The sequence below is a fragment of the Lutra lutra genome, chromosome 11 (genome assembly GCF_902655055.1).
Source record: "Lutra lutra chromosome 11, mLutLut1.2, whole genome shotgun sequence".
In the NCBI taxonomy this organism is placed as follows: Eukaryota; Metazoa; Chordata; class Mammalia; order Carnivora; family Mustelidae; genus Lutra; species Lutra lutra.
Window position 1 is genome coordinate 23,750,356 of NC_062288.1, and position 22,658 is coordinate 23,773,013.

A 22,658-nucleotide genomic window follows, 5' to 3' on the forward strand; every position below is an offset into this window, starting at 1 on the left:
TCGGCTCAGGTCATGATCTCAGGGTCCTGGGATCGAGTCCCACATCGGGCTCTCTGCTCAGCGGGGAGCCTGCTTTCCTCTCTCTCTCTCTCTGCCTGCCTCTCTACCTACTTGTGATCTCTGTCTGTCAAATAAATAAATAAAATCTTAAAAAAAAAATTCCCATTATGTCTCAAAAATGCCTAATTTTTCTACCTTAAATGTTTAACGTGCTCCATGACTTATTTATATTAAGAGGCAGATTAATATCCATGACCATGAAAGGCAATTAGCAGATTTTATAAATTTTGCTGACTCATTACATTTCAGTCACAATGGATAATTAGTGGCATCTTGAGGTCAAGTTTTATGTCTTGATTAAAGGTGTCTTTATAAAAAAAATATTTACTGTTTTGGCTTCCTTATGTAAAATGTATACTCAGTTTAGTCTATTAAAAATAAAAAATGGTATACATCACATTTTTGTGACAAAAACTTTGTTTGAAGTTAAGGTATATGATGATTGCATAAGTATCGTGTAAATGTTATATTAAAATTGATTTAGATCTATCATCACAAATTTCATCTTTAACAATCAACACACAGAAAAGAACCATCAAATATAAAATTAAAATATCCTTACTATCTGTGATGTATTCACACAAGGCATGAAACTGTATAGAGTATTAACTAATATGCAATCATATTGTCATATTACAAGAAAGTACCAAAAAATGATGGCACGAACTCTAATACATCATTTTAGGCCTCAGCTGAAATTTATATTAGTAAAAGTAAAAGCTTTTGATATAGTGAATCATCACAAAGAAAAAAAGATGCCAAATGCAATTATTTTTAGTATGTAAATTTTCATGCTTTAAAACAGTATTTGCTAAGCAAATATTCTCTATAATTCTCTTGATTTCAATCAACATAAGATTATAGGGCACATAAACGTTCTGAAAGTGGAGCATCAACTTTAAGTTTAAATTTATTTCTCAACTATCAATCTAGTATCAAGTGTTAAATTTTTTTTTTTTTTTTTTTTTTTATCATGAAAAAACTGTATTTAGATTTAGCCAGCTGGACTCAGTTTAGATGATCCCAATTTTGTTGGCAACATCCAAAGCATCATAGTCAGGGGCCAGCCGAACGTATGCCTTCTTCTCTCCATCAGGCCTGATTAAGGTGTTGACCTTGGCTACATCAATGTCATAGAGCTTCTTCACAGCCTGTTTGATCTGGTGCTTGTTGGCCTTGACATCCACAATGAACACAAGTGTGTTGTTGTCTTCTATTTTCTTCATGGCTGACTCAGTAGTCAGGGGGAACTTGATGATGGCATAGTGATCAAGCTTGTTTCTCCTGGGGGCGCTCTTTCGAGGGTATTTGGGCTGCCTTCGGAGACGCAGAGTCTTGGGTCGTCGGAACGTAGGTGATGTGCGGATCTTCTTTTTTTTGTGACTGTGGACGCCTTTCAGCACCGCTTTCTTGGCCTTCAAAGCCTTTGCTTTGGCTTCGGCTTTGGGAGGGGCAGGGGCTTCCTTCTTAGCTTTCGGCGCCATCTTCGTAAAAGGCTCAAGTGTTAAATTTTTAAAATACATAAAACTCTTGGAGGGGAGGGAGAAGCAAGATGGCGGAGGAGTAGCAGACTGAAATGACATCAGGTTCTAGGAATTCAGCTAGATAGTTATCAAACCATTCTGAACGCCTACAAACTCAACAGGAGATAGAAGAGAAGAAGAGCAGCAATTCTAGGAACAGAAAATCGACCACTTTCTGAAAGGCAGGACGTACGGAGAAGTGAATCCTAAACAAAGGGAAGATAGACCATGGCAGGAGGGGTCAGCTTCTGGCAAGCGATGGAGCAGTGGAGCACAAAATCAGAACTTTTAGAAGTCTGCTCCACTGAGGGACATCACTCCAGTGGCTAAGCAGGGGTGGAGCCCTCACAGGGACAGTGTAGTCTCAGGTCCCGCAGGGCCACAAAAAGATTAGGGTGTCTGAGTGTGGCACAGATCCGAGGTAGCAGAGTGAGGAAGCTCACTACAGAGACAGAGCCGAGGAGTGAGATTTTAGATCGGGGTTACCTTAAACCGTGATCCACAGTCAGACCACTGCTCTTCGAGCAGGGACTCCACAAGTGGCATATCCAGAGAGAACCCCTTCCTTTCTCCTCCAGGAGAGTGGCACAGGGATGCATGGCAGGAATCTGCTAGGTTTGTAGACACCAAACGAGGCTGTGCGCCAGAGACAGAAACACTTGGTCACAGGCTGGGTGAGCTAAGAGTGTGGCCAGAGACCAGGGAGATGGGAGTGATTGACTGCTTATCTCTGAGGGCACACTGAGGAGTGTGGCCTCGAGCTCTCCACTCCTCCAGTGCAAGAGATCGGGAAGTTGCCATTTTCATTCTCCTCCTCTAGAGCTTTATGGAAAGCATTCAGGGAACAAAAGCTCCCAAGAGTGAACCCGAGCAGATTTCTTAGACTGGCCCCTGGCAAGGGTGCTGCAATTCTGCCTCAGGCAAAGACATGTGAGAATCACTGAAACAAGCCTCTCCCCGAGAAGGTCAGCAAGAACATCCAGCCAAGACCAAGTTCACTGATCAATGAGAACTGTGGAATTTCAGAGCTAGGAGAAAGCAAAGCAAAGAAGTTATGGCTTTTTCCCCATGACAATTTAGTCTTGAAAAGTTAAATTTTTTTAATTTTATTTTTTTCTTATTCTATTTTTTTAATATTTCCTCTTTTGTCTTTTAACGTTTTTAACTAGTTTACATAATAATACCTTTCTTTAAAAAATCTTTTTAAGGGGCGCCTGGGTGGCTCAGTGGGTTAAGCCGCTGCCTTCGGCTCAGGTCATGATCTCAGAGTCCTGGAATCGAGCCCCACATCGGGCTCTTTGCTCAGCAGGGAGCCTGCTTCCTCCTCTCTCTCTGCCTGCTTGTGATCTCTCTGTCAAATAAATAAATAAAATCTTTAAAAAAAAATCTTTTTAGGGGCGCCTGGGTGGCTCAGTGGGTTAAAGCCGCTGCCTTCGGCTCAGGTCATGATCCCAGGTCCTGGGTTCGAGCCCCACGTCAGGCTTTCTGCTCAGCAGGGAGCCTGCTTCCTCCTCTCTCTCTGCCTGCCTCTCTGCTTACTTGTGATTTCTCTCTGTCAAATAAATAAATAAAATCTTTAAAAAAAATCTTTTTAAACCTTCATTGTTATAGTCATATTTTATCCCTTCATTGTATTTACCTTATCATTTATATACATACAGGGTTTTATTTTTTGCTTTAAAATTTTGGGATACAATTTCTTCTCATAGATAAAAATATACCCTAAAGGTAGCACAGGCTTTCTTCTAGTCTCCAGCCTGAGCACATTCTCTCCTCTCTCTCTCTTTTTTTTTTTTAACTCATCTTATCAATTCTTTTGAGAATTTTTTTTCATTTTTATCATTACAGTCATATCCCATCCCTTCATCGTGTTTACCCTTATTTTTGTGTGTGTATGTGTATATATATATATTTTTTTCTTTCTTTAAAATTTTGGGAGGTAGTTTCTTTGAAGGGACCAGAATAAACCCAAAATCAAGTGGGTGGCTCTGTTATATTCACCAGTCCTATATATATAAGACTCATGAAAAAAAATATATGTATATATATATTTATATTTGTATTTATATTTTAAATTTCTTTTACCCCTTTTCTTCTCCCTCTTGTTTTGGGTCTCTTCTGACTTCATTAGCATACATTTTTCTGGGGTCTTTGCCACACTTTTAGTATTTTATTCTCTTGTTCATATATTCATATCTGAATAAAATGACAAGGTGGAAAAACTCACCACAATAAAAGAACAAGAGGCAGTACCGACACCTAGGGACCTAATCAATATGGACATTGGTAATATGTCAGAACTAGAGGTCAGAATGACGATTCTCAAGGTGCTAGCTGGGCTTGGAAAAGGCATGGAAGATAATAGAGAAACCCTTTCTGGAGAAATAAAAGAACTAAAATCTAACCAAGTTGAAATAAAAAAAGTTATTGATGAGGTGCAATAAAAAAGGGAGGCTCCTACTGCTAGAATAAATGAGGCAGAGGAGAGAATTAGTGATATAGAAGACCAAATGATGGAGAATAAAGAAGCTGAGCAAAAGAGAGACAAACAACTACTGGACCATGCGGGGAGAATTCGAGAGATAAGTGATACTGTAAGACAAAACAATATTAGAATAATTGGGATTCCAGAAGAAAAAGAGAGAGGGGGACAGAAGGTATATTGGAGAGAATTATTGTAGAGAATTTCCCTAATATGGCAAAGGGAATGAGCATCAAAATCCAGAAGGTGCAAAGAATCCCCCTCAAAATCAATAAGGATAGGTCCACACCCCACCATCTAATAGTAAAATTTACAAATCTTAGTGACAAAGAGAAAATCCTGAAAGCAGCCTGGGTCAAGAAGTCTGTAACATACAATGGTAAAAATATTAGATTGGCAGCAGACTTATCCACAGAGACCTGGCAGGCCAGAAAGAATTGGCATAATATATTCAGAGCACTAAATGAGAAAAACATGCAGCCAAGAATACTATATCCAGCTAGGCTATCATTGAAAATGAAAGAGAGATAAAAAGCTTCCAGGACAAACAAAAACTAAAAGAATTTGTAAACACCAAACCAGCTGTACAGGAAATATTGAAAGGGGTCCTCTAAGCAAAGAGAGAGCCTAAAAGTAACAGATCAGAAAGGAACAGAGACAATATACAGTAATAGTAACATTGTATTGTAGGCAATACAATGGCACTAAATTCATATCTTTCAATAGTTAACCTGAATGTAAATGGACTAAATGGCCCAATTAAAAGACACAGGGTATCAGTATGAATTAAAAAAAAAAAACAAACCGATCAATATGCTGTCTACAGGAAACTCATTTTAGAACCAAAGACACCTCCAGATTTAAAGTGAGGGGGTGGAAAACAATTTACCATGCTAATGGACATCAAAAGAAAGCTGGGGTGGCAATCCTTATATCAGACCAATTAGATTTTAAGCCAAAGACTATAATAAGAGATAAGGAAGGACACTATATCATACTCAAAGGGTCCATCCAACAAGAAGATCTAAAAATTTTAAATATCTATGCCCCTAATATGGGAGAAGCCAACTATATAAACCAATTAATAACAAAATCAAAGAAACACATCGAGAATAATACAATAATAGTAGGATGTTAACACCCCCTCACTGAAATGGACAGATCATCCAAGCCAAAGATCTACAAGGAAACAAAGGCCTTAAATGACATACTGGACCAGATGGACATCACAGATCTATTCAGAATATTCCATCCCAAAGCAGCAGAATACACATTCTTCTCTAGTACACATGGAACCTTCTCCAGAATAGATCACATTCTGGGTCACAAATCAGGTCTCAACCAGTACCAAAGACTGGGATCATTCCCTGCATATTTTCAGACCACAATGCACAATGCTAGAACTCAATCACAAGAGGAAACTTGGAAAGAACTCAAATACACAGAGGCTAAAGAGCATCCTTCTAAAGAATGAATGGGTCAACCAGGAAATTAAAGAAGAATTGAAAAAAAATCATGGAAACAAATGATAATGAAAACACAACTGTTCAAAATCTGTGGAACACAACAAAGGAGGCCTGAGAGGAAAGTATATAGCAATACAAGCCTTTCTCAAGAAACAGGAAAGCCCTCAAATATACAACCTAACCTTGCACCTAAAGGAGCTGGAAAAAGAACAGCAGAGAATACCCAGCAGAAGAGAAATAATAAAGATCAGAGTAGAAATCAATGAAATAGAAAACAAAAGAACAGTAGAAGAAACCAATGAAACTAGGAGGTGGTTCTTTGAAAGAATTAATAAATGGATAAACCCCTGGCCAGACTGATCAAAAAGAAAAGAGAAAGGACTCAAATAAATAAAATCATGAATGAAAGAAGAGACATCACAACCAACACCAAAGAAATACAAACAATTATAAGAACATATTATGTGCAACTGTACGCCAGCAAATTTGACAATCTGGAAGAAATGGAAGCATTCCTAGAGACCTATAAACTACCACAACTGAACCAGGAAGAAATAGAAAACCTGAACAGACCCATAACCAGTAAGGAGATTGAAGCAGTAATCAAAAGTCTCCCAACAAACAAGAGCCCAGGGCCAGATGGCTTCCCAGGGGAATTCTACCAAGCATTTAAAGAAGAATTAATACCTATTCTCCTGAAACTGTTCCAAAAAACAGAAATGGAAGGAAAACTTTCAAACTCATTTTATGAGGCCAGCATTACCTTGATCCTAAAACCAAAGACCCCATCAAAAAGGAGAATTATAAACCAATATCCTTGATAAACATGGATGCAAAAATTCTCACCAAAATACTAGTCAATAGGATCCAACACTACATTAAAATGATTATTCACCATGACTCAGGGGAATTTATTCCAGGGCTGCAAGGTTGGTTCAATATCCGCAAAGCAAGCAATCAATATGATACAATATATTAATAAAAGAAAGAACAAGAACCATATGATACTCTCAATAGATGCTGAAAATGCATTTGACAAGGTACAGCATCCTTTCTTGATCAAAACTCTTCAAAGTGTAGGGACAGGGGGTACATACCTCAATATCATCAAAGCCATCTATGAAGAAACCAAAGAGAATATCATTCTCAATCGAGAAAAACTGAGAGCTTTTCCCCTAGGTCAGGAACATGGCAGGGATGTCCACCATCACCACTGCTATTCAATATAGGACGAGAAGTCCTAACCTCAGCAATCAGACAACAAAAACAAATAAAAGGAATCCGAATCGGCAAAGAAGAGGTCAAAGTTTTTGGTCATCAGTCTTTGAAGATATGATACTTTATGGGGAAAACCCAAAAGACTCCACTCCAAAACTGCTAGAACTTATACAGGAATTCAGTAGTGTCAGGATATAAAATCAATGCACAGATATCAGTTGCATTTCTGTACACCAATAGCAAAACAGAAGAAAGAGAAATTAAGGAATGATCCCATTTACAATTGCACTCAAAAGCACAAGATGCCTAGGAATAAACCTAACCAAAGAGGAAAAGAATCTGTACTCAGAAAACTATAAAGTACTCATGAAAGAAATCGAGGAAGACACAAAGAAATGGAAAAATGCTCCATGCTCATGGATTGGAAAATATTGCAAAAATGTCTCTGCTACTTAATGCAATCTATACATTTCATGCAATCTCTATCAAAATAACATCCATTTTTTTTTTTTCAAAGAAATGGAACAAATAATCCTAAAGTTTATATGGAACCAGAAAAGACCCTGAATAGCCAGAGGAATGTTGAAAAAGCAAGCCAAGGTTGGTGGCATCACAATTCCAGACTTCAAGCTCTAAAAAGCTGTCATCATCAAGACAGTATGGTACTGGCACAAAAAAAGACACATAGATCAATGGAACAGAACAGATAGCCCAGAAGTAGATCCTCAACTCTATGGTCAAATAAGCTTTGATAAAGCAGGAAAGAATGTCCAATGGAAAAAAGTCTCTCTTCAACAAATGGTGTTGGGAAAATTGGACAGCCACATGCAGAAGAATGAAACTGGATGATTTCCTTACACCACACACAAAAATAGACTCCAAATGGATGAAAGACCTCAATGGGAGATAGGAATCCACCAAAATCCTTGAGGAGAACACAGGCAGCAACCTCTTCGACCTCAGCCGCAGTAATTTCTTCCTAGAAACATCGCCAAAGGCAAGGGAAGCAAAGGGAAAAAATGAACTACTGGGACTTCATCAAGACCAAAAGCTTTTGCACAGCGAAGGAAACAGTCAACAAAACCAAAAGACAACTGACAGAATGGGAGAAGATATTTGCAAATGATGTATCAGATAAAGAGCTAGTATCCAAAATCAACTGTCAAACTCAACACCCAAAGAACAAATAATCCAAGAAATGGGCAGAGGACATGAACAGAAATTTCTGCAAAGAAGACATCCAGAGGCCAACAGATACATGAAAAAGTGCTCCATATCACTCGGCCTCAGGGAAATACAAATCAAAACCACAATGAGGTACCACCTCACACCAGTCAGAATGGCTAAAATTAACAAGTCAGGAAATGACAGATGCTGGCGAGGATGCGGAGAAAGGGGAACCCTCCTACATTGTTGGTGGGAATGCAAGCTGGGGCAGCCACTCTGGAAAACAGCATGGAGGTTCCTCAAAAAGTTGAAAGTAGAGCTACCCTATGACCCAGTAATCGCACTACTGGGTATTTACACTAAAGATACAAATGTAATGATCTGAAGGCACATGGGCACCCAAATGTTTATAGCAGCAATGTTCATAATAACCAAACTATGGAAAGAACCTGGATGACCAACAACAGATGAACGGATAAAGAAGATGTGATACATACACACACACACACACACACACACACACACACACACACACACACAATTGAATACTATGCAGCCATCAAAGGAAATGAAATTTTGCCATTTGTAACGACGTGGATGGAACTAGAGGGTATTATGCTTAGTGAAATAAGTCAATCAGAGAAGGACAATTATCATTGGATCTCCCTGATATGAGGAATTTGAGAGGCAACGTGGGGCATTTGGGGGGTAGGGAAGGAAAAAATGCAACAAGATGGGATCGGGAGGGAGACAAAACATGAGTCTCTTAATCTCACAAAACAAACTGAGGGTTGCTGGGGGGAGGGGCGTAGGTAGAGGGTGGTTGGGTTATGGACATTGGAGAGGGTATGTGTTAGTGCTGTGAAATATGTAAGCCTGATGATTCACAGACCTGTATCCCTGGGGCAAGTAATACATTATATATTAATAAAAATAATTAATAAAAAACTATTGAAGTAAAAATAGTCTATCTGTAGCTTTCAGAGGATCTATTATTAAAATTAAGCCTGCAGTAAAGGACATTAGTCAAAGGAAAGAGTTTCTAAAGAATATATTTAATATTCAAAGTAGTAAGCATATAGTCAAGAATGTAGGAACTTAATTTGTCATTTATTATTACCTGTAGCCAGCCAAAAAAATAATTTTTTAATTTTCTAAAATCTGGAATCACTGTAACATTTCTATAGGTCGAAAGAACTTTTGGGTAAAAACAGACTACAGCTGGGTGTAGTTAGTTTTTTCACTGTAAGAAATTATTATGAGTAATCACTGCAAGAAAAGACAAAAATTTATTAAGTATATGAATTCTAAAAAAAAAAATGGTTTCATGAAAAATACTAAAAGCCAGGAGATATCTGAACCACAAGTCCAGGTTTACAAGGTCTGGCTAAAGGATATTCTTAGATCTGTTCAATCTACAGAACTCTTTTGTTTCTGCTCCAGTCTTTGTATCCGTATTGGTAAAACAATCTTGGATACAGAACTTTCGTGTATTATCTACACTGGAAATGTACAGAAGATAATGGACTAATGGAAAATGTGCTTTGAGATTTAACTTTATTTAATGCAAGGGAGGTATACAGCCTTATGTTTCTTAGAGATTTCATACCATTTGACCACTGAAGTGAAGGAAGCGTTTCTTTAAACTCAATTCAAATAATCATTTTGGTTCTGACCTTTTGTTGTTTTTAATAATACATTTTGAAATTTTTGTTAAAATAGAATAAAGTTTGTTATGTGTATGTGTGTGTGTGTAAGGTGTATAAGCATGCTTTAATTGATACTCAGGGACAATTAGTGTTAAAATACAGTAACGAAGGGGCGCCTGGGTGCCTCAGTACGTTAAGCATCTGCCTTTGGCTCGGGTCATGATCCTGGAGTCTGGCCATCAAGCCCGGTATTGATGGGATTGAGCCCCATCATGGGCTCCCTGCTCAGTGGGGAGTCTGCTTCTCCCTCTCCCTCTGATTGTTCTCTTCCTCTCTTGCTCACTCTCTCTCTAATAAATAAAATCTAAAAAAAAAAAAGTACAGTAATCAAGACTCAACACTCCAGAGGAGATTACTTAGGGATTTCAATATTGTTTTCAAACCTATTGTGGAGTGTCCTTAATTAGCATAAGAACTATAAAATAAATTTCTTTTGGCAAAATAAAGAGTGTTCAGGATAATAACAGGTGGTTAGAAAAATTGTAGTGTCTTTGTCATTACAAGATAGCGCATAATAATTTGGCCCAGTAGCCTAAATACACTTGAAACAAGGCTCTGAATCTTCTAGATCAGTAAACTAATACTGTTCAGAAATTGAGAGTAGGAAATATTTATAGTAATTTGCCAGGATAATTTCATCCTTGAGCTTTAAATCTAATAGCAAAACAAACATAACAACAAAAGCCACCAGGCACTTGTATTTTTAAAATTTCTCTAGTAATTCATTCTTTATTGTATTTTATAAAACAATCGGTCTGCAAGAGCTTACAAAATAAATGATACATTGAGACACACCTATCCTAGTTCCTTGCTATTCTTATGTCCACATGCCAACTCTGAATAGTGATTGTTAACATAAAGCTACTGAATCCTCCAAGGTGTGAACTTTTAAGCAGAGAGCTTTCACAGAGCTTAAAGGCTGAGGATGTTGTGCAACTGCTCTATTCTTTCTTTCTTTCTTTCTTTCTTTCTTTCTTTCTTTCTTTCTTTCTTTCTTTCTTCTTTCTCTCTTTTTTCCTGCTTGATAATGTTGATATGTTTGCTTGAAACTGACCTTTCAATTCAAATGTAATTTAATGATCCTCCAAATTACATTTCAATGTAAAAATCCACCTGGTATCCAGGCTGTGGTTGAGAAGACACACAGCTTGCATTGTCCTCCATACAAATTCTAATATTTACCACAAAAATTTCCTAGTTTCTAATATATCAAATTGGCTCAGGTCATTTTGTCACTTCTCCTCTCAATTCTATCAGCCTTTTTTCTAGACCTCCCATTTTGAAGCCCATGTAATTTCTGGGTTTTTTTGTCTTGTTTTGTTTTGTTTTTCCCAAATGCTTAAAGATAGAGCCTCCTTATTAGGAAGGCAAATATAATCATGCACAATTTTTGGGGTGGAGTAGAATTATAACTGAAGTTATAAAACATACACAAGTTACCTTCTCCAGGGAGTTATAACTAAATATTCAATTCCAGCTGTCTCACTTGTCAATTAGCCAGTGCATGACCAAAATGGCAGCAGGTCAATGTGAACAAGGCAATACTGACCAGCAGCACACAATAAAAAGCCACTCATCCTCAGCCTTGGTGGTGGCAGAAAATCTGCTTCATTAGTACTTTCAAATACAAAAAATAATAATATAGCAACAACAACTGGCAGCTTTCCCAGATTTAACTATCTCATCTTATATTAACTTCAAGAAAGATGAATTTCCTAATAAGGAATTAGGGCTCTCAGTAGCTGTCTAGGGCAGATTGTCAAGTTGAGTGATATCCTAAATGTAAACCTTAATGATTACCACTTAGATATTTAAAGTTCTGCAATTGCCCCTACTAGGCTTATTACAAGGGAAATAATCACCTCTACAGATGTTTTTTGACACATAATAAATTGAGAAGCATGTAATTCTTTTTATAAAGTATTTGTTTTGGAATATCTACTCTCAAATCACATGGCCATTTTGGAATTACTATATTCCTAGAATGAAAAAAGAAAAGAAGAAAAAGTGATACTGCCCTGGAATTTAAGGTGAATTATTATTGTTCTACCATAAACTGAATTCTTGCTTCATGAGACATTTGGAAGAAAAAGCAACAAAAATCTACTAACAGTCTGATATGATTCATATTATATGGCTCTGGAGCTGGCCCTTATACTACTTGAAAAATTAGAGGTTTATCTACCTGGCATTAGTAAAATAGCTGCCTGATGTCACATAAACCTTTTTAACATGACAACACTATCATATTAGTAAATTAAAATATCAGAAACTCATGAATTGCCTTTTATGCAGTCTTTCTAAAAATAGGTAAAGGCATAAAGAATTGTTCCAATCAACATCATAAGGTGTATAGTAATTTAGCTCAAAGATGGTTAAGATAATCAAAAATATATAAAATAGGATATATATCTAGTCATAAAATAAAATTTTTCATGATTTTAATTAATAAAGTAGATTTTTTTAAATTTAGAAGACATTTCCATTCAAATAATATAAAATTTCTGATTCCATTTAGATCATTATTTATTTTCCCTTTTTCTTTTTAAGATTTATTTTATTTTATTTATTTTAGAGAAAGAGAGAGTATGTGCATGCATAAAGCAGAAGGGGCAGAGGGAGAGGATCTCAGGCAGACTCTGCACTGAGCATGGAACCTAATGTAGGGGCTTGATCTCATGATCCTGAGATCATGACCTGAGCCAAAATGAAGACTTGGATGCTCAACCAACTGAGCCACCCAGCTAGTCCCTGCCCTAATTACTTATTTTTCTAAACATAAATACATATATTAAAAAGATTGTAATTGAAACCCCATTCATAATGCTATAAATTATATAAGAAAATATACTTTAATTTTGGTTTTGAGAAAACATTTGAATCAAAAACTTTGTCAAACAATTATTTGTGTTTTATGCAAGCAAATGGAATAATTTCCAATTATTTCAACAAAAATATATATGGTGAGAGCTCATGTAGTTGTGTTCCATATAGATACATGCAATGAACTCACAGTTAGAAATCTAAAAGAGAATATGATGAGTTGGCTAATAAATGGTTCAATAAAAGAAGTCAAGGGTGTAAAGATACAGAATGGATACAGAATTTATTAAAGATTTTCATTTGTAAAGATGTAAACAATTTATTTCACTTCTAAATAGATAGTTTTTGCAATGAAATAAATTCTAATTCAGTGTCTCATAATCTCTCTCTCTCTCTCTTTTTTAATTACAAGCAAGTTGATCATTTCTTCTTGAAAAGTTACTGCTATACCCAGAAATACAGTTAAGGGCTCATTTTCCTTTCTTTGACTAACACTATTTCTTTTCTTTCTTTGACACTATTTCTTAGAGATGAACAATCTATTTCTAATGTGGAATGTGACAGCAGACTTACATGCACTATGTATTTATTTTAACATTTATTTGTCCAAGTTATTTTTGCATTAAATAATTCTGGATTTTGTAAATTTTTCAAAACTATATCTTCATTTTATTAATTTGTTTATTGGGTGTATATATTTTTATGTGTGTTTTTCATTTTTAATCAAAGTATAGTTGAAATATAACATTAGTTTTAGGTGTACAGCATAGTGATTTGACAATTATATACATTAAGAAATGCTACCCTAATAAGTATAGTTAACATCTGTTATCATACAAAATTATTAGAATATTATTGACTGTATTCCCCTATGTTGTACTTTTCAACACTGTTACTTATTTATCTATAACTAGAAAGCTATACCTCTTAATATCCTTCATCTATTTTGCCTATCTCCCCAGGTCTCTCCCCTCTGGCAACTACCATTTTGTTTTCTAGAGTTATAAGCCTGTTTCTTAAAGCATATCTTTATATGCTACTGAGTCCTTAAATAAGAATGTATCAAATCACTGTCAAAACATGGCCATTATCAAAACTCTATTTCATCTCAAGTTTCCATTATCTCGTATTTACTAATTTCAATTTCTAATTGTTGCTCATATTTGTAATGGGAATCAGCTAGATCAAAATTAATAAATATAATATGAATAAATATAATATGACTATATTAAAAATACGCTTGAGTAATTATAAAAGTTCATTTTGTTTCAGGAAATGTACAATTACTACCACATTAATATAAATAATATCTAATTTTGAGGTCATCTCTTGAGCTTAGAAATATTGTTTTTAATATGAGGGCATGCCTTTATCTAGATAAACATTACCAAAGGCAAGTATATAAATGGGACATAACAGATTCTAGAAAAGACTGACATATGTTCAATTGGTTTTTAATATATTGCCAAGTTAATTCAACAGGAAAAAGATGATTTTTTTCAACAAATATTGCTGGAATAATTAAATATCTGTATGTAAAACCAAAAACAAAACCCATAGTTCCTAAATCATTCCATGGACAAATATTAATTTGAAATGGATCTCAAATCTAACTGTAGAAGTTAAAATTATAAATCTTCCAGAATGAGTCATAGGAGAAAATCCTCACAATCCTGGTAAACAAAAATTTCTGTGTCAGGACCCCAAAAAAACGTAAGCATGAAAGAAAAAAATTGCTAAATTAAATTTCCCTACCATGAAAAGCTTTTGTTCTTCAAAAGATGGTATTAAGAAAATGAAAAAAGCAAGACACAGACTGGAATAAAATATTCACAATTTTGAAATGTGAGAAGGGGCTTGTATCCACAATACATAAGGAATGTTTACAACTTAATGAGATAAACAACTGGATTTTAAAATTTAGCAAAAGATCTTAACAGGCACTTCACCAAAAAATATAACTGAAAATGAATGGTCATTAAGCACATGAAAAGATGCTACAAATCATTAGCCATTAGAGAAATGCAAGCTTAAATTACAGTGAATTACTACTATATATATCCTATAGAATGGCTAAAATTTAAAATAAAGACAACAATAAAAAACTTGAAATGTTGGCAAGGATATGGGGCAACTGGAAATTTCATATATTACTGCTATATGGCAAAATGGTTACAACCACTTTGAAAAGCAGTTTGATAGTTTCCTAAAAATGCATATATGTATTTGCCACTCCTTATTTACCCAAGAAAAATCAAGAAAATAAGTGTCCATAAAAGACTTGTAGCTGAATGTTAATAGTAATTTTATTCATGATATCTCCAAATTGGAAAAACCCAAATATGTGTCAGCAGAACACTGGGTACATGAATTGTGTATATTTACACAAGGAAGACTTCTCAGCAACTGATGGATGAATTTCAAAAGCATTATACTGAACAAATGAAGCGATTCACAAAAGGTTTTTATTGTATGATATCATTTATATCAAAGTAAATATAATATATATTGATGGGTTTCCTGGGGTAGGGGTACAGTTTGCCTATCAAAGAATCCAAAAGAACTTTTGGAGGTGACTGGAATGTTCTACATCTTAAGTAGGGTGCTGGTTACATATATATAGATATACACATATATTTAAACTCATTTAAGTGTATGCTTAAAACTGGTACATTCTATTATGTATAAATTAGGCCTCAAAATTTTAAATATTTATTTAAAATATTTATAACTGTCATTTCATGAATGTTAAATAAATGGAATCACATAGTATATGACATTTTTAAAAACAATTTTATTTATTTATTTGACAGACAGAGATCACAAGTAGGCAGAGCAGTATGCAGAGAGAGAGGGGGGAAGCAGGCTCCCTGCTAAACAGAGAGCCTGATGTGGGATTATATCCCAGGACCCTGGGATCATGACAGAAGGCAGAGGCTTTAACCCACTGAGCCACCTAGGTGCCCCAGTATATGACCTTTTGAGACTGACTTTTTTCACTCATTTTCATTTTTAAAGTATAATATCTATAAGATCTTTCCAAGTTGTAGAGATAGAAAACAGATTATTGGTTGTCAGGGGTTAGCAGTAGTTGGGTGGGATGGGGGGCGGGGAGGGAAAGAAATGGGCATGATTATGAAAAAGTAGCATAAGGGAGAAGTCTGTGATGATGGAACAGCTTGGTATTTTGATTATGATGTTTATATGAATCTATACAAGTAATAAAATAAAGTAAAACAATACACAATCTAACATGTACCAATGTTAAATTGCTAGCTTTGGTACTGTGCTATAATTATGTAAGATACAACTATTGGGGGAAATTAGGTAAAAGATACACAAATACACAGGTTCTCTCAGTACTATATTTGCAACTTCCTATGAATATATAATCAATTCAAATATATTTCAAAATAATTAATTAATATGTTTGATTTGATATGGAGTGGTGTTATGGGATGAATTGTGACCCCTGCCCCCATTTATATATTGAAGTCTTAATCCCCAGTACCTCAGAATGTGTTTGTGTTTGGAAATAAGGCCTTTAAAGATTTTTAGAACTTCAATGAGGCCACTGAGTGGGCCTGAATCTAATGTGACTGGTGTCTTTCTTCATTCAAAGAGGACATTGGGACACAGAAACAGAGGGAACATCATGATAAGACTGGAAAAAGACAGTCATCTACAGGCCAAGGAGAACAACTTTCAAACGACAATAACTCTGCAGACATATATTGATCTTGGACTTCTAAGCCTCCAGAATTGTGAGGAAATGAATTACTGTTGTTTGAGCCACCCAGGCTGTAGTGCTTTGTTATGGCAGCTCTAACAACTCGTATTTTTCAAAAGTAAGAATATTTAGAACCCAAGAAAGCCTGAAAATGTTCTAAGGATAAGTATTTTGATTCTTATTTTACACATAAGGAAACTAAACGTTGGAGAGTTTGCAAAGCTTGTTCAAGGTCATAAAGCTAGTAAGATTTAAAATTGAGACAAGAACTCCACTTTGCTCACCTAGCTCTTTCCACTGAATGATGCAGGTACCAAAGTCTTACTTATCAAGATTTATTTTAAGGCATTGTGAGAGAAAAATAAAGGTACTCTGTAATTCTGATCATCTAAAGTTGGAACCAAATATTTTCTAAAAGTTATATATCTAAAGAAGAAATGTAGCACCTCACTAAAAAGGTATTTAGTAGAATCAGCATGTTTCATAATATACAGTTGTGTTTCATGAAATGATAGCTGAGATCTTCTGTCTAGAGTCTAGAAGAAAAAGGTCATTTCATTTTCTTCTTAAATAAAATAAAATGTACAGTATTACCAAGTGATTATTTTGAATATGTTTTTAAAAAGACAGAAAAAAATGAGGTTATCCTTACATTCTCCCATTTGGAAACAGGAATAAAAACATAATGAGACTATTTTACCAGTTAGTTTACAGGTGGGTGTCAAGCTTTTGTTATGACAGTTACTGTATTAGCCAGCAAGACATGTTATTAGTTGCCATATAACTATCTAATATATTTTAGGTTACATCAATCAAGCAATTGAAACTTGAAAGACATGCACTCATTTTACCATAAAATGGTGTAAATTAAGACACAATGTGGATAATGTATTAAATTATTCTTCATTAAGTTAAGGAAAGCAAGGAAGAGCTATAAAATGATAAATACATACTTATATAAAAGGGAATTGTAACTTTTATAACAATGTAGGAAAATATAAAATAAAAATACAACATAGTCCCTTATGAACTGACCTAACATTACTGAAATGCAAAGACAATAAACTGTATTAGACTAACAAAGTGTGTAAGTGCCTATACACAAATACGTATGAGTATATAATATGCATACAATGATGCATGTATGTGTTTCATGAAGTAATTAAATTAGGGAAAGCCCTATGTTATACTGAAAAATACTGATAGAAGTATATAATTCTGTGAAATAAATATATAAGCATATACAAGATTTACATATACCACTTGAACAGGTTTAGAATTATACATTTTATATTATCTAGTATCACTGTTAATTATTCAAACCCCTCATAATCCCTGTATTGTAAGAGTCTCTAATAAAATTAATTACTTAAATAATATCTTAAAACAATTTTCATGTTTTAGACATACATTTATTCTGCATATACTGAGGAAAGATCATGGCTGTGTGTGCTATAGAAACAGCAGAAGATTTTTAGAATTCAGTAAACATTAAATTCCTTTCCACTGTAGTCTGAACTATGAAATATAACTGTCCCACCATGATGGCCTATTAGGAGAGTTATCCAAGCATGAAGGGGAAATTCTGTCAAAGCATGGGCTTGAGTCTTTGCTTGGTATGTCCTTTATTTTAAGTTGTAGAATATGTGTGTCTCTGTAATGCATCTTAATAAGCAGCATCCTATCCCTTTCTTCGTGATTTCATAAATTGTTAGTGGGTTAACCTATAAAACCAACAATCCAGAGCTTACTCTAATAATTCTACTAGTAACACTGATCAGAATGGTAAAAGAGCAGAACAACAGATACATAAAGTAGGTAAAGTCTTAGAAAACACATTAAGATTATTTTTCACAAACTAGGCACTGAAACGATACAAGAACGATACTGAAACAATATTACACACACGCACCTTTAGAAAAAAAAATGCTAAAACATTCTGACATTGAGTATTGTTATGTCCATAGTATCTGACTTTTTAAATTTAAACTGAATTAAAATATACTGCATTATTAGTTTCAGAAGTAGAGTTTAGTGATTCATCAGTTTCATATAACACCCAGTGCTCATTACGTCAAATGCCCTCCTTAATGCTCATCACCCAGTTACCCTATCCCTCCACATAGCATTTGACTCTTAATCTCTGCATGTTTTAAGTCAGAAAAATAAATGACTTTCCCTTCTTACTGAAAATCTCACTGTGAGGTGCTTTTTAGTGTGCCTTAGCTTTGAACTTGTTACGCTAAATATCGAGACATAAATACTAAGTAATTGTTTAATTTTTTCAGATAAGTTGGTACTAGATAAAAGTCTTAAGTTTTAACTTCAAACTATAATATTAGTATAGGCTTTGGTACTTTTATGCTAACAAGATTCATTTAAGCTTAAGAACTGTCTTAGAATTTTCTTGTATTTTTATGCTTTTCTAATTAGCATTGTCAGGAAATGTAGATTACCAAAACAAAATAAACATTCTGCAAAACACAAAAAGTTATATAAAACAGGAATAATATGTTCCGTTCCTATGATATCTGTCTGGGCAGGCAAATGTTGCTAACTTTGGGAGACTCGTGCTTTTCAAGTCCATTAAAAACAGGATGTTCAACCTGTAGGGAAGTTATTACTTTCCCAATTTTTCATATTACTCATCCAAAGAGAAAAAAAGGTTGAAGGACAGAGAAAACTGATGGCATGATTAAAAACATGAATAAAATGAATGTTGGAGAATTCAAATTATTTTGACAAACCTTAGGGTTTTGATACAAATTGTATATTATATTAAGTACTAATCGGAAATGACAGGAAATAAAGAATAATTAATGAGACTTCTTTCCTTTACCGACAGAGTTCACAGTTCAACAAGGAAAAAAGACATGTAATCAGATTTATAAAACAATATGACAAATGTGATATGTAAGTATGGAGAGGAAAACCAATGAGAAAATATTTGGGGAACTCCATGAACTTATCTACCCTTATATCTACAGAAAAGAAGTGAGGCTGAAAAGCGAGGTAGAGGTTAGAACATGAAGGAGATCCTGTGCTATGGACCCTGATGTTTATTGCGACATGAGTCCTAAGTTCCTTGATTGATCTAACTTTAAGTTTTGCTAAATATTCTGCAAATATTTAATAACTAATTTATACTGGTTGGTACTGGTTCTCACCCATGGATCCTTATTTCCCTGTGCATTTTATTTTTGACATGAACTTTGAAACATTTAAAGCTTTAGTTACAGTTAAATTATCTCAAGAGTGATTTAAATTTGCTTTTGCTGGGAGCCTGGGAAGCACTGCCAACCTAGAACCACTTCACTTCAACCTACACCTGTGGCTTGAAGCGTGTTGTTACTGTTGTTTTTGCAGTGACACACACAGTGGGAGCGGGAGCTGCAAGCAAGTGTGAGACCTGGTTGCGCACACAAATTCTCAGTGAACTCTCTTCTCCCCTCCACCCAACGCCAACATGGAGACAAATCAGTTTCCTGGTCATCTCCTTCTGTAAAGTGTTGTGGGAGTGAATCATGAAGCATGGTACCTCTTTGATGTCACATTATACGTCTCGGATCAGATAGAAATTCTTGAGAAGGCCCTCATCATTTTTCCTTTCACGTTCTTTACCTGACAATCAAAATGGAAGTGCAGCTACCAGTTGGTGAAATATTGGTGGAAATCTTCTGGATGAAAGCCAATTTCCACGTTTGTTTAACTCTGAGTTCTGGTTTTCATTTTAGATTTAGCTTTGAGAAAGGAATGAGAAGCAACCCCTGTTATCTACTTATCTACGTGGCACTGATAGCTAAACCTTGTTATTCTCCTACTGAACACAGTCCACAGTATATCCACCTCAGACGTTGTTACTCTGAAACCATGATAAAGGGAAACAAAACAAAGCTACCTCACAATTTTTTCTAAACATTGAAATATGTATTTCACATAATATAAAACATCACCTTCTCGTTGTTAACATTGTAAATGACTTATTTTTTCCTCTTTCCAGTCTATTCCCACTAGCTAAGATTTATTGAGATACCAACCATAGAACTACTTTCACTTTTTTATTGCACTCAATCTAGAGGAAAACCTATTAGACCCCTCCCCAAATCATCTAACCAAAGCCCAGATAGTGGGTTATTTCTAGCATCTACTGAGACAGCCATGGCTCCTCATGGCGAGTGTTCTACCCCAATGCAATAGGTAATAAGTCCCAACCTACTTAACTCCAGATGTGTTCCTCCCCCCCCTTTTATGTTTTATTTCATTTTATTAACATATAATGAATTATTTGTTTCAGGGGTACAGGTCTGTGATTCATCAGTCTTACACAATTCACAGTGCTCACCATAGCACAAACCTTCTCCAATGTCCATCACCCAGCCACCCCATCCCTCCCACCCCCTCCTCTCCAGCAACTCTCAGTTTGTTTCCTGAGATTAAGAGTCTCTTATGGTCTGTCTCCCACTCTGGTTTTGTCCCCTTTCATTTTTCGCTCTCCTCCCCCATGATCCTGTACCTTGTTTCTCAAGTTCTATATGTCAGCGAGATCATATGATAATTGTCTTTCTCTGATTGACTTATTTCACTTAGCATAATACCCTCTAGTTCTATCCACATCATTGCAAATGGCAAGATTTCACTTTTTGATGGCTGTATAATATTCCAGTGTGTGTGTGTGTGTGTGTGTGTGTGTGTGTGTGTGTGTGTTTGTATCACATCTTCTTTATTGATTCATCTGTTGATGGATATCTAGGCTCTTTCCATAGTTTGACTATTGTGGACATTGCTGCTATAAGCATTGGGGGTGCATGTGCTCCTTCAGATTACTACATTTGTATCTTTGGGTAAATACCCAATTGTGCAATTGCTGGGTGGTAGGGTAACTCTACTTTCAATTTTTTGAGGAACTTCCATACTGTTTTCCAGAGTGGCTGCACCAGCATACATTCCCACCAACAGTGTAGAAGGGTTCCCCTTTCTCCATCTAGATGTGTTCCTAGTGGCCTTTAGCTGAAGGGCACTGATAACCTCTAAAGATTTTGTTTCTTATCATTATTGTTATTTTTGTCAGCTCACAGCTCCATACAGAATGTGAAAACATTTTAAAGGTAAGTTATCCATCAGTTTTTACTGTTTTGCAGCAGGAACATAGTTCAGAATACCTAAAATAACTTCTTGCAAACATCTTCTATAAAGTACACTTAAAATAATCCAGAAAAAATCTGGCAAAACCTTCCTCCTCGAACAATCTAAAAAGCAGTTTGCCCTGAGTATTCAATAGTACACTTACTTTGTTAATTTGAAATAACAAATAAAAGTTTAGAATTAATTTGTAAATGGGAAATATATACTGGCCAATTTGTGGAGCTTTCAATGTTACAATCATAATATGTTTTTATCATTCCACAGCTGACTACACTAGGGATGAGAGCCTAATTGAAATACAGTCATCTATTACTTGTATCCAAGGGAAGATGAAACTCTATTGTTCATAAGAATACTGTCTAAGAAGAGCTTGCTGTTGGAATACCAGACCATTTCAATACCTACTTAAGCGCTCTCTATAGAGTACTCATCTGGGTATCCCATATCATATAAACTATATTAAAATGTAGGCACACAAAGATTTTTTAAAAAATAATTTTATTTTTCTATGAGTAAATCACTTAATTTACAGTTGGCCATGTTCTTTTCTTTTCCTTTCTTTCAGTTGGTCGTTTTTCATCATAAATATGTCTTCTGGAATTCTTCAGAACTGAGAAACATCTAACATAATTACTTTCAAATATTATGAACCTTTTATGAACAATATATTTAACCATTGGTGAGTTTTAAATAATAATAATTATTTTTTTTAATTTAAATTTTATTTTTATTTTTTTTAAACATATATTTTTATCCCCAGGGGTACAGGTCTGTGAATCGCCAGGTTTACACATTTCACAGCACTCACCATAGCACATACCCTCCCCAATGTCCATAACCCCACCCCCCCTCCCAAGCCCCCTCTCCCCATCAACCCTCAGTTTGTTTTGTGAGATTGAGAGTCACTTATGGTTTGTCTCCCTCCCAATCCCATCTTGTTTCATTTACTCTTCTCCTACCCCCTTAACCCGCATGTTGCATCTTCTCTCCCTCATATCAGGGAGATCATATGATAGTTGTCTTTCTCCGATTGACTTATTTCGCTAAGCATGATACCCTCTAGTTTTAAATAATTATTTTTTTAAAGATTTTATTTATTTATTTGACAGACAGAAATCACAAGTAGGCAGGCAGAGAGAGAGAGAGAGAGAGAGAGAGGGGAGGAAGCAGGCTCCCCGGCAGGCAGAGAGCCCAATATGGGGCTCGATCCGAGGACCCTGGGATCATGACCTGAGCCGAATGCAGAGGCTTTAACCCACTAAGCCACCCAGGCACCCCTTAAATATATTATTTAAACATGAGTTAATTTTGATATTATAGCTTTCTCTTCTATTTTTG

General features: G+C 35.3%; 2 protein-coding genes across 4 annotated transcripts in view; both read right to left on the reverse strand.

Annotated features, from left to right (window-relative positions):
* Nucleotides 1–22,658, reverse strand: part of MAGI2 (membrane associated guanylate kinase, WW and PDZ domain containing 2) — a 1,365,890-nt gene that overhangs the window by 1,010,016 nt on the left and 333,216 nt on the right. The gene's annotated exons all lie outside the window — the stretch shown is intronic.
* Nucleotides 1,069–1,553, reverse strand: LOC125080407 (60S ribosomal protein L23a). The gene has a single exon (XM_047694177.1). It carries the CDS (start codon nt 1,542–1,544, stop codon nt 1,074–1,076), a length of 471 nt encoding a protein of 156 aa, XP_047550133.1. The 5' UTR covers nt 1,545–1,553; the 3' UTR covers nt 1,069–1,073.

Bases quoted from the DNA above. Each gene is read 5' to 3' on its own strand.
- LOC125080407 (XM_047694177.1), bottom strand. From the start codon at position 1,544: ATGGCGCCGAAAGCTAAGAAGGAAGCCCCTGCCCCTCCCAAAGCCGAA.